Genomic DNA, 17,565 nt, shown 5'->3' with positions numbered 1-17,565 from the left:
ACAAAAGTAGAAGAGACAATAAAAGGTGTTCGAAGCCAGACGAGATGGTAATAGGCTGAGATTAGGTGTGAAGTGTACTGGCAGGACAAGAGATAGCTGCCAGGTGGGAGAGTGAATATATATAAACAATGCGAATGTATATTTATACACTCAGGGATATACCTGTTTATACACTGTATGAATAGAACTGCGTTTATGTGCTAAACCATAAATGTATTTTGATGCTTTGGCAACATAAGATGTAACTTATCATGCCAATAAAGCGATTTGAATTGTGAATTGTGAATTGTGAAACAAAAGGAAAGGGGGGGGGGGAAAGGAGTGGAAAAATTACAGGTAAAAAATTAATAGGGGCCGAGGTTATGATCTGAAATTGTTGAACTCGATATTGAGTCCGGAAGGCTGCAAAGTGCCTAATCGGAAGATGAGGTGCTGTTCCTTGAGTTTACGTTGAGCTTCTGTGGAACAATACAAGAGGCCAAGGACGGTGAGGTCCGAGTGGGAATGGAGCGGTGAATTAAAATGACAGGCGACCGGAAGCTCGGGGTCACCCTTACGGACTGAATGGAGGTGTTCCGCAAAGCGGTCACCCAATCTGCGTTTGGTCTCCCCAATGTAGAGGAGACCGCATCGTGAGCAGCGAATACAGTATACTAGATTGCGAGAAGTACAAGTAAATCGCTGTTTCGCCTGGAAGGGGTGTTTGGGGCCCTGGACAGTGGGAAGGGGGGAGGTATAGGGGCAGGTGTTGCATCTCCTCCGCTTGCACGGGAAGGTGCCAGGCGAAGGGCAAGGGGTGTTAGGGGAATGGCTTGCTAGGCCACTTCAGAGAGAAGTTAAGAGTCAACCACATTGCTGTGGCACTGGAGTCACATATAGGCCATGTTTCCTTTCCTAAAGGGCATTAGTGAACCAGTTGAGTTTTTACAACATGCCGGCAGCTTCATGGTCACTTTTACTGATATCTTTTTAAAATTGAATTCAAATACTCAAACTGCCACAGTGGGATATGAACTCACGTTCTCCAGATTACTGGTCCAGTAATGTAACCACTACATTACCCTGTAAAAAGAAAAAAAAAGATTCATGTTTGAAGTGTAAAATCCCTCTGATCTGGGAAAAAAAATTATAGACTTGCATTTATATAGCATCTTTCACGACCTCAGGACACCCCAAAGCGCTTTTACAGCCAATTAAGTACTTTTGAAGTGTACTCACTGTTGTAATGTAGGAAACGTGACAACCAATTTGCGCACAGCAAGCTCCCACAAACAGCAATGTGATAATGACCAGAAAATGCGCTGAAGTGTCGGTTGGACTTGAACCCCTAACTTTCTGTCTAGATTGCTAGTCACTGAGCCAGGGGAGGTAAGTAAGCTCTTGAACACAGCTGTGAGGCTGAAGTAAGGGAGGTAACTGGTGGACTGCGTCTGGCCCCAGCTTGCTGCAGGCGGCTCAACCCATCCTCCGCAAAGCGATGGGGGAAAATAGGTCTTGTTTCCAACTGGAGCAGGTGTTCCGTGGGAGGAGGAGGAGAAGGGAGAGAGAGGGGGCGCTAGGACCATGCGGGCGCTCCCCCGCCAGTGTTGCTGAGGCTGGGCGCTCCGGCAGGTGGCTGGCGGCGAGCACCGGGCAATGGCTGCAAACACACCGACAGCTCCGTCTGCACAGCCCGGGCCGGAGCGCAGCCGGGAGCGGGAGGGAGACAGGCTGCAACCCCTGAGCCAGGCTTTGCAATAAGAGGCAGCCGGCAGTCTGCAAGCGGTGCTAGTGGGTGGGAGTGAGGAGAGGCAGAGCAATAACCGCAAAGCCCCCAATCTCCCGGGGTCAGCAAAGGGTAAAAAGGGGGCAAGTGCATTAAATGCAGTCTCGGGGGTGTGTGTGTGGGTAAATGCAACAAGAAGGAGCGGATCCGCATAGTGTCTGCAGGTTGTGGGGGCCAAGTGCAATAGCAATTGAATATCAAGCTCCTCCAGTAAACCTCCCCCCATCAGGGATCCGCAGAGTGTCCGCAATCCAAGGGGACAAGCTCAATGCAACAGCAGCAGCAGAGAGGGAGAGCCTGTGCTGAAAGCGGGGCTGAACAGGAAATCCGAGGTGTCAGTGCTGCTGTTTGTAACTGTGCTGCTGGTTCATTGTGAGCCTCACTTCCTCTCTCTCTCTCTCTGTCTGTCTGTACCAGAGCCACTCTGCCATTGTGGATGCAAGGGGGACACTCCGGAGCTGCCAACTGATGCTGCTGTTCGGGACTTCTCATCCAGATGTGAAGCTGCAGCAATGGATTTTACTGGCTGGGGAATAATCCGGAGTCACTGGGCTGGCCTCGCAGGGCAGAAAGTGGAGACTGTCTCCTGACCACCTCTTTCTTAAAGGATTTTTTTTGGTTTTGATCTGTGAGAGTGTGTTCTTTGTTCGGTGTGATTCTCTCTCTCTCACTCTATTTATATATATATATATTCTTTTTAATACGGACTGTCGCCCGCTGGTCAATCCTGGATAGTGTGAAGTTCAACGTGTTGAAGCACTTTGCCGGCTCTAGGATGGGGAATGCCGCCGGGGGTATGGAAGTGTCCCCGGGGAAAGAGATCAAGACCCAGCAGGCGACTGCCCCCAAGCAGCCCATGCCGGTTAACGAGGGGGAACTGGAGGAGAGATTCTTGCATGTGTTGGTGAGTAACACATACACACACACGGGGTGCCAACCCTCCAGGGTTGCCCTGGAGCCTCCTGGAATTAAAGGTTAATTTCCAGGACACTGCTCCCGGGAGAAAAATCATAGGGACGTTTTAAAAAAAAAAAGTGTTTCCTTCATTTTCTTTGAACACTTTTTTTGTTTCTCAGTTATTATAAGAATATTGGAGGTGGGAGGGAAAATATCTGTTTGACTGGCTGAGGTGGGTGATGTGAGAAATCTCCAGGAATACAACTAACCAGAGTTGGCAACTCTACACAACACACACACACGAGGCTAGAGGTGTAAAAATCGTGAGAAACCCAGAAAAAATGCATCGCCTGCTTTACATGTACTTTGAGGGGAGAGGTGAGCGAGACCTGAACCCACTGTGTGATAAATGCCAACACAATCCCTGTCTGGTCTGATGACCACTTAAGACCTCTACCAAAGCAGACTTAGAGTGAAATGTTAAGTGATCTATAATCTTGGACCACCGCAAGGAAACGACTGGCATATGTTGGGCAATTGGGCGTTAACCCAAAGCCTGTGTGGGGGGAGGGGGGGGCACACACCTGTTGACCTCTGTTCAAACCTTGAACATGTTGGAAGTGTTTTTAAACTGGAAAATTCCCCCCCCATCCATGAGTTTGTACTGAAGTCTGGTGTGTTCAGTGACACTGTTTAGTATTTATACAGTCAATGCCTCCACCTGAGTCCCTGCCAGTGCCAATTGCTCATTTACAGTATCCACAAGAGGCCAGTAAATGTAAATAGTCTATCAGGGTCTTAAAGCAGCCCTGCTTTTATAAGTAGAAATCAGCATTTTCAAGTGAATTAATTTTCCTGTTGCTGCACGTGGTTCCCAGATCTGCTCCTGTTTAAATTGCACTCGTGCTGCTAATCAAATCTTGCCCCAACCTCCCGGCCCACTTAAATACTGCGACAGTCTTTAAGATCAGTCAAACTCCCAATGTAAAGAGCATTCTCTTGTTACGAGGGTGAGGAAGGTCAAAAGGCAGAAACCGAGCTAAGCAGCTCTACAATCGCAGCTCTGATAAATACTTCTTGGACGGTAGTGCTCTTCGCTCGATTAAATGATATATTTACCTCCAGGACCGACACTCTCCTACATGTGTAGAGACAATCCAGGATAATGAGTTCCATGCTCCGTCTGACACAGTCCATTTACAGTGATCATAATTGAGACACAAACCCCATTTCAGTAGATAGACCCACTGTTCAAAGGGCTTGTGGCTGAACTGTCTACGCTCTGCCTTTAAGCTGTGGTCAAAGTATAGGCATGAGTTAGAATGCTACTGTGGTGAATGTTGTCCAAAGCGGAAAGATAACTAATTACTCTTGTGACTATTTGCTGACGTACAGTCTACTTCTTTTCATTCAAAGTTGCTTAATTCAAATTATCATTTTTTTTTTTAAAAGCACTGAATTCCCAATCAGCTGCCTTCTTTATAATGCTTAATTCAAATTATGGGGTGATAACATTTTATTGGTGTAAAACTAATTGAGTTATCAGACACAGACTGGTTAAATTCTGTTGGAGAATTGCTCATCAAACGTCCCTCTGTTGTATTTATATATCCCGTGAGCAAAGTCCGAGTGGGTTCTGCTCTAACACATTGAGGATTGTTTTTTGCAGTTTGCCAGCCGCTAGATATTAAGAGGCTTTAAGGTGCCCGTGTCGGGGCAGCGGTTGTTGAGAGGCAGGATATTGATACTTTTGCCACTGGCAATGGCATCTTTGCCTGTTGGACAGATACAGTTTATGTGGTGACGGTGTGCACCTGTACACACTGAGAATGCCTGCAGGTAATTGTACATTTGTTCTGATATCTGAAGCAGTACAATGGCAGCGACCTTGTCAGGGAACAAATCATTAGTAATGGTTATTGATGTGGCATAATACGGTGTTAAGATCAAATGCGGCATAAGCATTTTTTTTTTTTTGCTGCTTTTTACGAATGGCATAATATTAGGATGAAGCCAAGGCAACTGTAGCAAGGACAGATGCATGACCACTCTGACTCTGATTGCTGTCAGTTTTTCCAGGTTTCTGTGTATTGTCAGCTACCAAAGGGCAGGGCGCAGATTTCCAGTCAGTAGTGTACGAAAGGCTGATATTTAAAGATATTTAGTAGACGAGAATCATATACATATAAATTCAAGTGTAGCCATTGACCAAATAATATTACCCATAATTACTCCTGGGTAACTAAAAAGCTAAGACTTGTTCAGAATGCAGCTGTGGGGACAGCCAAACGCAGTTTTGACTATGCTTTGATAACAAGCAGCTACAGGCTGCAAGTGAAGGTCAAATAATTAAATAACATATTATAATGCTGAATAGAACTTGCAATTAGTTTTGTTCAGCGAATTCTAATAATATTTAAAGGATAATTAGTATAAGGACATAAAATGAGAGAGATCATGGAAGTTAAGATATTTATCTGGTAGATTAAAGTGAGAGAGTCTGGATACCTGGTTCAACAAGTAATCTTTACTCCTCGTTACCCACCATCCACTAAGTAGGCCTTCCATTTGTACAGTGCCTTTCATCTCCCCCCCCCCCCCCCCCGGACGACCCAAAGTGCTTCACAGGCAATGACTTTTGAAGTGTAGTCACTTGCTCCTTAGACAAATGCTGCAGCCAACTTGCGCACAACAAGGCCCCACACACAGCCGTCACTAACTCCTGGACTCTAGCAGTGGTGTTTAGCAGTGGGAGTGATTTGATTTTAAAGTTTATACTGGTACTATCATGTCCTAACTGCGATTTATTAAAAGCCTGGAGCGACTGAGAATGAAGGTTTCACTCTGGCACTGGAGTTGTTAAAGCACTTGACTTTCAGCTATTGTAGCTCTCTCTTATCCCAGTGGAAAAAAACTGTGACCAAAGTGGGCTAGAAAGTATTAGTTTGTTTCTATTTTCACTCTTTGACTAGCCTGTCCCCTGCACTATCTACTGTGCTGAGTCCTGACTAAGAATGCTGACGGGCCCTGCTTTTATACTTTAATCTGTTCTGCTCTTAGGGTAGCTGCTCGCTCCATACCTGCCCACTCTCTCTAATGGTGTGGCTGATATTGGAAATCCAGCATGTCAGCCTGCATTCTATCACTGCGGGGTATGGCACACTGGTACGGTCAAATCGTGCCCTGTCAGCCCACTTAGTCGACATGAAAGCAATCTATTTCTACTATTGAATAGGGCAGTGACACCATCTTAAGGACTTCCTGCCACTACAGAAAACACCGACTTCCTTCTCTCTAAAGGTTGCTGAATATCTATCACTTGAGCTCTGAGGCGTGTTTGGACAGAAGCATTGACTGCAGTGTCAATCTCTACAGCGCATTTCCCCCATTTTTCCATGTATTTTTGCTGGTTTAAAATCTTTGCTGCAGCAGATACACGTGGCGGAGCAGCGAAGGCCTTTCATCCCTGATGGCATCGCCAGTCCCTGCCTCTATTTACAGAATTGGTAAAGAAAAGGGGCCCTCGTCCTGGCCCCTTTAATCAGTGACATAAAAATGATTGAACTGGAGCTCGTTTCTCTACATTACAACAGCCACTAGCTTCAAAGGTACTTCATTGGCTGGGGGTCCTCTGGACTGTCTCAATATTTACAGGGGGCTCCCTGGACTGTCTCAATATTTACAGGGGGCTCCCTGGACTGTCTCAATATTTACAGGGGGCTCCCTGGACTGTCTCAATATTTACAGGGGGCTCCCTGGAGTGTCTCAATATTTACAGGGGACACACTGCAGTGTCTCAATATTTACAGGGCGTCCTCTACACACACATTTTGAAAAACACTGTTTAAAGAATATAACTGTAACTGTAAATAACAGCACCTTTCACCCTCATACATTCTTGCTGCCAGGTAATGCTGGTATCCTGGTCCTCGGCTTCACCCAGTGGGATGTGTGGACTTGACACTATTGCAGCCTCTGAACACTTCACTCCGGCTTGGCACAGCCTGTAAGGAAAAGCAGCAACTAACTTGTCACAGCTTTCAATTTCACACTTGGTTGGGGAAAGGATCAAACCTGAACTGAACGGGAGAAAAGTCCTTGCAGAGGGCAGTTGGTGGAGAGAGGATCATTTACACATGTAACCAGAACAGATTAACTGCTCACTTCTCTCCTCTGCTGTTTGTGGGAGCGCGCTGTGAGCAAATTGGCTGCCACATTTGCCGACTCAAAAACAGTGACTGCTCTTTGAAAGTACTTCATTGGCTGCAAAGTGTTTTGGGACGTCCTGAGGTGGTGAAAGGTGCTTTGTAAATGCAAGTTCTTTCTTATTAGAGAATAGTTGGTACCTGGAAGTGATTACAAGATAACGATCCAACCTAGGGATTCAAATAATTAATATAAGCAGAGTGAGGTGAAGTAACAAGAAACAACTGCTTGTAGTACACAGAGGTACCATGGGAGGAGACAAGACAGGTTAGGATTTTTAACCCATTTTGTCCCTTTTCAAATACTGATGGGCCTGCTGTATATTTCCAGCATCTTCTACTTTTGCTAGCTCCAGAGTGACTTGTTTGATTAATTTAGGGATCAGGGTGTATCTGTGTGGGAGTTTCCCTTGAAAGAAAGAATGTAAGTCTTTCCTTGAGAGCTTTAATAGGCAGGGTAAGATGATCCATAATGGGCTAAATTGCACAGGCACAGTGTGGAAGGTGCAGACATAACGGGTCGATTGGCCTTTTCTTGGTCCATGCACTTTCTATGTTCTTCTAACTACCCTTGAGCTCAGCGATCCGATTGTTAAAGGCACTCTAGTTTTAAAGTGTGACGTTTGTTTCCTGTAATTTGTGTTAATTGTTGTGCCAACAGCCCTTCGTGCAGCATTTGAGTGCCACTTTGCAGAAGGGTTAAAGTCATCAAAACTTATTGAGAAATCGTCTGTAGTCCTCTGGCAATTTCTAGTGCCGGAGATATATATAGATATATCTCATCCTTGGCTTATGCATCTCCAGTTGTTTCATCTCTTAAAAAGCTCAGTTTGTAGATCAGACTAGATAGACAGCAGAAGACTGGTAAATTCTGATGGTGTGACATTGACCTGTAATTGAAGTGCAGATTGCACTGCAGAGTTCTGCAGTTTGTAACCACATAGGACTAATAATAAATGCGTCGATTTGTGCTGAAGTGGTCCTGTGGAATTCAATGTGTTGCAGCTAGTCACCTCTCGGGAATACACCATGGGACTGTGACAGCGCACCGCGTGCGTGGCTGTAAGTTACGTAACTTACTTTCTTGAATGTGAACCGCCGATAATTCGTGCACACTGCAGACACCAGGGGGGCCTTAGCGTGGTGCCCGGGTGAGAGGATGCTGGGAACTCGCTGTCAGTGCATGGAGCGTTATGTTTTCTTAGGTGCGCGGTGTTTCTGGTGCGGCCTTCTGCACCTTTCCAAAGGAATGTTCTGGAACATCGTGTGCTGGTACTGTACCAGGCTCTCAAAATGCATGTCATACATGTAACTTTTGTACGTTGATGTTACTGGGGGTTTTTGGCGGGACAGTGAAACTCGTAACCACACCAAAGCACTAAGCTGAAATGTGCAGCTACAGGTTGTGAGTAATAAGGTTTCGTGTCATTAATAGATCCTGTGGACAGGTGCATACTACAAGAGCAAATCCACGCTGCAACCTTTTGCTCCCTCTTTACATGCATCATTTCTTAACATTCTGATTTTTTAATGAAAATAACCAGACTCTGCTGAACAGCACCCTTTGATTGATTGAAGAGCATTACTACATTTCTATGCACTGGGTACTTTGCAGTGTTCCCCCCGTGGATCTATCTTTACTGGGCTAAAAATCAATCACACGGTACTTTAAAAAAAAAATTGGCTTGGCCACAATGCCAATCAGCATCTGGCTCGAGGGCATCTTTCAGGGTTGCCGTAGCACAGAGTGATGAGATGCAGGTCCCACACCATGAGCTCCTGATTTGAATCATGCTATCATGAAGGCCAGGGACTGTCATCCAGGAATAGGAAAAACAACTCCGAGCTGTAGATTCGTAGGAACAGCACTGAACCCCAGCTCGGTCAACATCGAGCGCCCACACAGGTCCTGGTTGGGAAGGGGTTCAGGGTCACCAGGGCAGCAAGTTTGAGGGCAGGTAGCCCTGGACCGTATTAGAAGTAACGCTGTGTGAGGGTCTCGGGTTCTACACCCACTGTTCATGTCGGGATTCTACTCTACCAGATTGACATGGTGGCGGACTTTGCAGCAACTCCTGCAGTGCATGTAAATACTCTAATTCTAATTCTCAGGTGTCACCATTGGCTCAGTGGTAGCACGCTTGCCTCTGAGTCAGAAGATCATGGGTTCACGTCCCACTCCAGAGACTTGAGCATAAAATTTAGGCTGACGCTCCAGTGCAGTGTTGAGGGAGTGCTGCACTGTTGGAGGTGCCGTCTTTCGGATAAGACATTAAACCGAGGCCTTGTCTCCCCTCTCAGGTGGACCCCTTGGCTCCATTGTGAAGAAGAGCAGGGGAGTTCTCATCGGTGTCCTGGCCAAAATATATCCTTCAACCAAGACCTAAAATCAGATTCTCTGGTTATTATCACATTGCTGTTTGTGGAACCTTGCTTTGTGCAGACTGGCTGCCGTGTTTCCTACATTACAACAGTGACGCCACTTCAAAAGTGCTCAGGTGGCTGTAATGCTCTTTGGGATGTCCCGAGGCGGTGAAAGATGCGATGTGAAAACAAGTCTTTTGCTGGTGGAAGACATCGTGAGTTGTAGAAGCTATGTGGGTGAATGGGGACTAGTGATTATCAGTCACCGGAGTCTCCCAGAGCTTGCTTGATTGCCTTTGGGGATCCGAGAGAAATTTCCCATAGTTTTTACTCCCCCTAAATGTGCTTTTTTTTCTTCTCCATTTTACATGAAGATTGCGTGACTGTGAGGAAGGGTTGGGGTTGACAGCACGTGTGGGCTGCACCAGGTCAGCATAAGGCAGGCTTGATGGGCTGGTTGGCCTTTTCCTGGTTCTGTCTTGCTTCAGCCAATCACAAAGAAGAGTGCAGCTCAGTTCATCTTGCTCTTTTGGCTGAAGGGGGAGCTGGTTAGTCCCAGTGGGCAGCTGAAGGAGCAAAGTCCTGGGGCATTATGTTTAAAAGCTGAATGCGTTTACACAAGAACATCAAATGAAAATTGCAGTGAGTGTTGTAAATACAAAAATGGCCTCCCTAGGGTCTAGTACAGGAAGATTCTAACCTATTCTACAATACGCCACACCCATGTAGAAAACCCACATTTGTAATTATGTTGTGTTTGGGCAAGGAAGCGTGACATGTAATCATTAGCAATGGAAAGTATAAAACTCTTGACACATTAGGTAACTCGCCAGTTATTATCTAGATAATGTTACTGTTGGGAGATCAGTGTTAGCAAGACTTGCTTGCAGTTACTGAATGATGCCTGGTTTGTCAAACAGGAGGACAAGTCAGACTGATGGCCGTTGAAGTGAATTTGCACTTGTATATTAGGAGCTTTCAATCAGTTATTCTATAGAATTAAAAAGCAAGATGTTAACCAAGGTGAAGAAGGGCCTATACACAACTGAGAGATTGACAGATGACCTTGTATTGATACGATGGATACAGGATGTGGGGACTGTACTTCACTTGCGCAGCTTATTTTTCACGGTGATGAGACACTGTCCAAAATGGAATAGGTGTTGTACTTACAAGTATTGTTGAGCTTATCAAGCTGAGGTGGATCAGTGCTACATCACTTTTCTTTTTTGACATCCAGTAGCAGGTGGTAAGCAATCCCAGATCAGGTGTTCTATGGGCTGGATAAAGGTCCCCATTTTCTGCCCCAACAATGTGGCTTAACTCAAGAGCATCCCAGGCAGAACAAGGGGAATAAAGTGAAGAAAAACTGCCGATTGGAATTGGATATGGGCAACAGACATCCAGTGCAAGCAGCTAATGTTGGTGTTGATTAGAATGTCCAGAAATGTGACTGAAGGTTATAGAGATAAGATGGAGATGAAGAAGTACTCCATGGAACATGATCATTCTGTACTGTTGGGTTGATTGAAATATCAGCTGTGAAAGGTAAAATTGTCATGATTGAAGAGTAAAGATTGATAGATGTTTAAGAGTTTCATTTGGTTGTCTTTGGAGATCAGGACTTTCCCCTGAGGAGATTCATTAACAAAGTAAAATCCATATCAGGGTAGATTGTACAAAATCTGTGGCAGGAGCAAGCTTGATGGGACTTGGTAGGCTTTTTGCCTCCATGTTTTATGGTCTTATGTTTTATATATACTAGAGCAGAGTAAATTTTCCATTCTTCACACAATGAAGTGTCGTAACCTACAAGGCTATGGACCAAGAGCTGGAAAGTGGGATTAGGCCAGATAGCTCTTTTGGCTGACACGGACACGATGGGCCGAATGGCCTCCTTCTGTGCCGCAAATTTCTATGATTCAATCTGTATTGTGGTCCTTGAGTGAAGGTGTTTATCCAGTGCCAACTGCTGCCACATTATGGACACTCCATAAACACCTGGGCTGAGAACGTTTGCTTGTTTTTCTTGGAACTCACTTAACCAACAGTGAGTGAAGACTTCCATCTCAGCAATTTGGAATGGATTGAGCCCAGGCCGCTGATGTGAAAGGATTGTTTGCCATCCTGTCTGCTGTGTCTCACCTTTTTTAAGTTACTATAGTTGGATGGATTGTAGAAAAGTGTGATTCTCTGCTGTAAATATGTAACTCTGGCGCCAAGGAAATAAATTTTCACTTTGCAAATCAGTAAGTGGAAGAAGGAAGCAGGCAGAGATGGAAAATCAAGATTGTTTCAAATTTCTAATCACTTCTATAAATGCAAGTTCTTTCTTTCTTTAACACCTTTGACAACCTCAAGATGTCCCAAAGCGCTTTACAGTCAATTAAGTACTTTTGAAGTGTAGTCACGGTTGTAATGTGGGAAATGCAGCAGCCAATCTGCTCAAAGCAAGGCCTCACAACCAGCAATGTGATAATGACCTGATAATCTGTTTCAACGATGTTGGTTAAGGGATAAATATTGGCCAGCACACCGGGGAGAACGCCCATGTTCTTTCATTGTAATAGTGCCATGGGATCTTTTACGTCCGTCTGAGTGGGCAGACAGAGCCTCAGTTTAACGTCTTGTCTGAATGATGACACCTCCCACAGTGCAGCACTCCCTCAGCAGTCCCACTCCAGGAACTTGAGCACATAAATCTAGGCTGACACTCCAATGCAGTGCTGAGGGAGTGCTGCACTGCCGGAGGTGCTGTCTTTTGGATGAGATGTTAAACCGAGGCCCCGTCTGCTCTCTCAAGTGGACGTAAAAGATCCCATGGCACTATTTTGAAGAAGAGCAGGGGAGTTATCCCCGGTGTCCTGGCCAATATTTATCCCTCAATCAACATAACAAAAAACATTATCTGGTCATTATCACGTTACTGTTTGTGGGAGCTTGCTGTACGCAATTTGGCTGCCGCGTTTCCCACATTACAACAGTGACTAGACTCCAAAAGCCCACTGACTCCCACAGCTACCTGGATTACACTTCCTCCCACCCCACCTCCTGTAAGGACTCTATTCCATTCTCCCTCTTTCTCCGTCTCCGCCGCATCTGCTCCGACGATGCCACCTTCCACACCAGTGCTTCCGACATGTCTTCCTTTTTCTGCAACCGAGGATTCCCCTCTACTGTGGTTGACACAGCCCTCGACCGTGTCTGTTCTATCTCCTGCACTTCTGCCTTCACCCCTGCCCCTCCCTCCTGGAACCACAATAGGGTTCCCCTTGTCCCCACCTTTCACCCCACCAGCCTCCACATTCAACGGATCATTTTCCGCCACCTCCAAAGTGATCCCACCACCAAACGCATCTTCCCCTCCCCTTTCAGCATTCCATAGGGACCGCTCCCTCCGAGACACCCTAGTCCACTCCTCTATCACGCCCAGCACCCCTTCCCCTTCACCCGGCACCTTCCCGTGCAAGCGCAGGAGATGCAACACCTGCCCTTATACCTTCCCCCCCTTCCCACTGTCCAGGGCCCCAAACACCCCTTCCAGGTGAAACAGCAATTTACTTGTACTTCTTGCAATCTAGTATACTGTATTCGCTGCTCACGATGCGGTCTCCTCTACATTGGGGAGACCAAACGCAGATTGGGTGACCGCTTTGCAGAACACCTCCGTTCAGTCCGTAAGGATGACCCCGAGCTTCCGGTCGCCTGTCACTTTAATTCACCGCCCCATTCCAGTCAGACCTCACTGTACTCGGGCTCTTGCATTGTTCCACGGAAGCTCAGCGTAAACTCGAGGAACAGCACCTCGTCTTCCGATTAGGCACTTTACAGCCTTCGGACTCAATATCGAGTTCAACAATTTCAGATCATAACCTCGGCCCCCTTTACATTTTTGCTTATATTTTATCCACATCTTTGTTTTGGCCCTTTGCCCCCCCCCCCTTTTTTCTCTCTCCCACATGGCAGCTGTCTCTCATTCTGCCAGAACATTTCACACCTAATCTAGAGCCGTCTTTTGTCTCCACTAGTCCTATCACCACCTCGTCTGGTTTTGAATACCTCTTAATGTCTCTTCACTTCTTTTGTTCTCTCCCAGCTCTGCCTTTCGATCTATTTCATTTCCTTTCCAGTTTTGAAAAAGGGTTTCGACCCGAAACGTCGACTCTATTTTCTCTCCACGGATGTTGCCTGGCCTGCTGAGTTTTTCCAGCATTTTCTGTTGTTATTTCCAAAAGTACTTTGTTGGCTGTAAAGCGCTTTGAGACGTCCGGTGGTCATGAAAGGCGCTATATAAATGCAAGTCTGTCTTTCTTACTGCACTGGAGTGTCACTCCAGTTTTTGTGCGCCAGTCTCTGGAGTGGGACTTGAACCTACGACCATTTGACTCGGAGGCGAGAGTGCTGCCCACTGAGCTACGGCTGACGTTTAAAAGGGTATTGTCACTGAACTGAAATTTGTCACTTGCTCTCATGTCTTGCAGCTTTACCAGGTTTACAGAGAGCAGAGTGTTCAGTGATGTGATTGTTGTTAGGATTTCATTGCTGTACCTGTTGCTGTCAAGTAATTTGCTGGCACTGAAATCCGAGGTTTGGAGTAGGCTGTTTCAGATTCTTGCAGGGAGTAAACCGACTCTGAAACTTTCCTTTGGTGACCTAATTGAAGCTTGATATTATAAAGGGGAATGACAAAAGTTGATCCAGGCTATTGTTACTATGGCAAAGAGTTTAAATACCAGGGGCACAAGTTTAAAAATTAGGAAGTTGGGAGTAAGAAAGGAAGTCTGGGAACCATTTATTTCCCCCCAAGGTTAATGGTCTTGGTCGTGTGTCAGCTTGGCTTCTGAGTCGGAAGGTTCAAGCCCCACTCCAGGACTTGAGTAGATAATCTAGGCTGACACTTCACTGTAGTACTGAGGGAGTGCTACATCATTGCAGGGGAAATTTCAGATTCGGACACTAAACTGAGGGCACGTCGGTCTGTTTAGGTGGGTGTAAAAGATCGAACGGTACTATTTGACGAAGATTGTCCTGGCCAGCATGTATCCCTCAACCAACACCACCAAAATAGATTACCTTTCACTTGTCTCACTGCTTGAGGGACCTTGCTGTGCTCCTTGGCTGTAGCATTTACCTACATAACAAAAACGACTATACTTCGATGGCAGCTCGTTGGCTGTTCGGTGCTTTGGAACATTGAGAATGTGAAAGATTCGATACAAATGCGAGTTTTTTTTTTTTTTGTGGAATAAGTTACCTGGGAAGAGTATTGAGGCAGATGCAATAATGGTCTCAAGGGGTAACTGGACGTGTTCCTGGGGGGAGAAGGGATTGAAGGATCCGGTGAGAAGGTGGATAGGCGAGGTTGATAATCTTATCAAAATGAGGCATGCTTATTGGGCCTAATGGGTTTTCCTGTTAGCTAGGTGCAGTTGTCCTTATTAACTCTAAACTGCAGGAACCCCTGGAGGTCTTTTCCACAGAGTCTGAGGCAGGTTGGGTTGGGCAGTTTTGCTGTATCGGTGCTGTGAATCACTGGTACCCTGTATTTATGTTCCGTATATGGTATTTAAGTATCCAAGGTACAGGGCACCTCACTCTTTATTCTCTACTTCACTGCACCTGTAGTAACATACACAAGTCGGAAGTGACAATGACCAGGCTTTCCTCTAATATGATATTTGCCTCTTGACAGATATTTAAGATTAGCCTGCAGCGACTGTGTAAAAATCACAGAAACCCCACAGTGCAGATAGAGGCCATTTCGGTAGACAGCGGTCTTGGATTTGACAGTTGTGCTTTTAGATTGAATTGTCCAGAAATGAAGCGTTAACTAGACGCACACATTCTTATTTTTGTTTTATAGAGAAAAACATCTTCCCCCCCCCCCCCCCCCCACCCTGGCCCGGCCATTCAAGTTGGCCACGGCAGCAGTCAGGGCACTGTCGGAACATAGGAATTGTTAGACGCAAAAAGACCGAGGTCCATCTGGTTCATCTTGCACCACCCTGGTAGTCACATGATCCAATGATAATGGAGTTGTTGACTAATCACAACAATCGATCTCTATCAATTAGTCTACAACAGACCCAGACATGAGCTGAGGAAAACCCCCAGTGGTGGAGAGCTTTGGGAACCATAGGTCCAAAGTCACTCTTGAGCATGCTACAGCTAGCACATGTCATCATGTCTATAATTGACCTCACTGCTTCGCTTATCTTGCAGTGTTGTCACTGACACTATGGCTGCCATCAGTGGAAGTTTTGTTGGGTAAATGTACCTAAAATCAGCTCATTTTATTTACTCACGTCCTTTAACATTGCTTTTGTAATTTATATAGGATGATGTGATGTTCCTGCCAGTTGTAACCATTGTCTTATCTCCTGTGCAAGTCTCAGCATAACTGAGATGAATACAATAATTCATCAATGTTACTATATGAAAAAGCCTTGTATCTAATGCGCCTCCTTCACGCTAATCATATGTCACACAATAGCCCTTTAAAAGTCACAATTTGTTACAGAAACAAATTAACCTGGAGCCTGAATTCTGCCAGCAGTTCCAATTGTCCTCTGAATGACCGCCACAGTTTACTACTCACTACAATGACTTGGAGTTGCCTGTTTAGACCATTGATATTCAAGGGGCAGGCTGGCAGCTGAATATCACAAATGTGTTCCAAATGCCACAGGATAATCGCTAACTAAAAGTAGAATAAATGATTTAGGAACAATTTCTCTTTTGATGCAGTGTCAGATAAGAAAATGACAACAATGGCCCCGATATTTACGGGCGGGGGGTGGGGAAAATCTGGCATGGATGGATAGGTCCTACTGAATCTAACGGTAGAATCTCAGTATAATTTTTTCTTCCGTTTCCTGGCTGGCAGCCGGCCAAATTGGCTGAGAAACTGGCGGCAGGCAGCGGCAGCCGGTGAGCTTTGGGGACGGTCCCCGGCAATCGTGAGGTGGGGGTGTGTGTGGAGGTTTGCCGATGGAGACGGGGAGACCGAAGGCTTTCTTGAGGGCTGGGGGGAGCTCTCCTGCACCTCCTGGCCCACATGGAGTGCTGTGAAAAGCACTTGCCCTCTGGAGCCGGCAGCTCCCACTTCCATTGCACTGCCGGGTTTCCCAAGCCCTGGAAAACCCACACAGCAGCAGTTCAATTTAAATCAGGCTCCCAATTGCACTGTGGGAGCCCGAGTTAAGTATGTTAATAAAGTGTTTCCGCCTCTCCGTGACTGGATACTCGCAGATGCAAAACTCGCTGCCGTTAAAAATAGCAACATGGCGGGCTGGGGACGCAGTCCTGCTTTAAAATTGTTAACCCGCCATGACACTCTCCCACCTGTTGTGGTGGTGGTGGGGGGGGTTAATATCAGCTTTGCGTCTAATCTGCACTATTAATGTGTTTGTATAAATTCCTGATTGTATTTCACCGCAGATATTCACCAGACTGATACCTGGGATGGCAGGAATGACGTATGAAGAGAGATTGGGTCGATTAGGCTTATATTCGCTAGAGTTTAGAGGGGATTTCATTGAAACTTATAAAATTCTAACAGAATTAGACAGACTAGATGCTGGAAAGATGTTCCCGATGGCGGGGGAGTCCAGAACCAGGGGTCACAGTCTAAGGATAAGTGGTAAGTGATTTAGGACTGAGATGAGGAGGAATTTCTTCACCCAGAGAGTGGTGAACGTGTGGCATTCTCTACCACAGAAGGCAGTTGAGGCCAAATTATTAAATATATTCAAGAAGGAGTTAGATATATTTCTTTAAGGCTAAAGGGATCAGGGGATATGGGGAGAAAGCAGGGACAGGGTACTGAATTTGGATGATCAGCCATGATCTCATTAAATGGCGGAACAGGCTCGAGGGGCTGAATGGCCTACGCCTGCTCCTATCTTCTATGTTTCTATGACATTCAGATCATTTGCTTTTACTTCTGGGACTGGGACTCCAATCCAGCCCAGACTGATGGGGTGGAAGGATTTTCTGTCTCTCTGCCAATGATAACTGAAATGAGAACAGCTCCTGATGTGGCATCAGATCACGCTGTGAAACTGCCCACAGCTTGGCTCGAGTGGAGCATAAACAGTGGCGCAGACTGGATGGGCCGAATGGCCTGTTTCTGTGCTGTATATTTGATGTAAAATGTGGTAATCTCTCTCCGAAGGGCCAAAACGATGGCTGGTATGGAAATGGCACTCTAGCGCAGTAGGGCACACTCTTCTAAGGTTGTCACTCAAGAACCAAATACCATTCCCCAGCACTGGTGTCCGTACATTGGAGCACAGAAATTTACCCTAGCCCAAAAACTATACTCTTGAAAGA

The 17,565-nt window shown here is 45.9% G+C and overlaps 1 protein-coding gene across 2 annotated transcripts in view; it reads left to right on the top strand.

Moving 5' to 3' along the window:
* The first annotated feature begins 1,651 nt into the window (after nt 1-1,651).
* The window catches only part of LOC147101457 (formin-like protein 1), a 271,912-nt gene continuing 255,998 nt past the window's right edge, over nt 1,652-17,565 (top strand). The window contains exon 1 of one of the 2 annotated variants that reach the window (XM_085966592.1): nt 1,652-2,669. In XM_085966592.1, coding sequence (XP_085822718.1) covers nt 2,541-2,669 — 129 coding nt within the window. In that variant the 5' untranslated portion in view covers nt 1,652-2,540. The remainder of the gene's footprint in view (nt 2,670-17,565) is intronic. The other variant, XM_085966591.1, reaches the window with a different exon arrangement.

This window comes from Somniosus microcephalus, chromosome 24 (genome assembly GCF_052327205.1).
Source record: "Somniosus microcephalus isolate GS21.2 chromosome 24, FLI_Smic_1.0, whole genome shotgun sequence".
Classification (NCBI taxonomy): Eukaryota; Metazoa; Chordata; class Chondrichthyes; order Squaliformes; family Somniosidae; genus Somniosus; species Somniosus microcephalus.
Note: the sequence above shows the minus strand (reverse complement) of the source record. Positions and strands in the feature narration are given on the sequence as shown.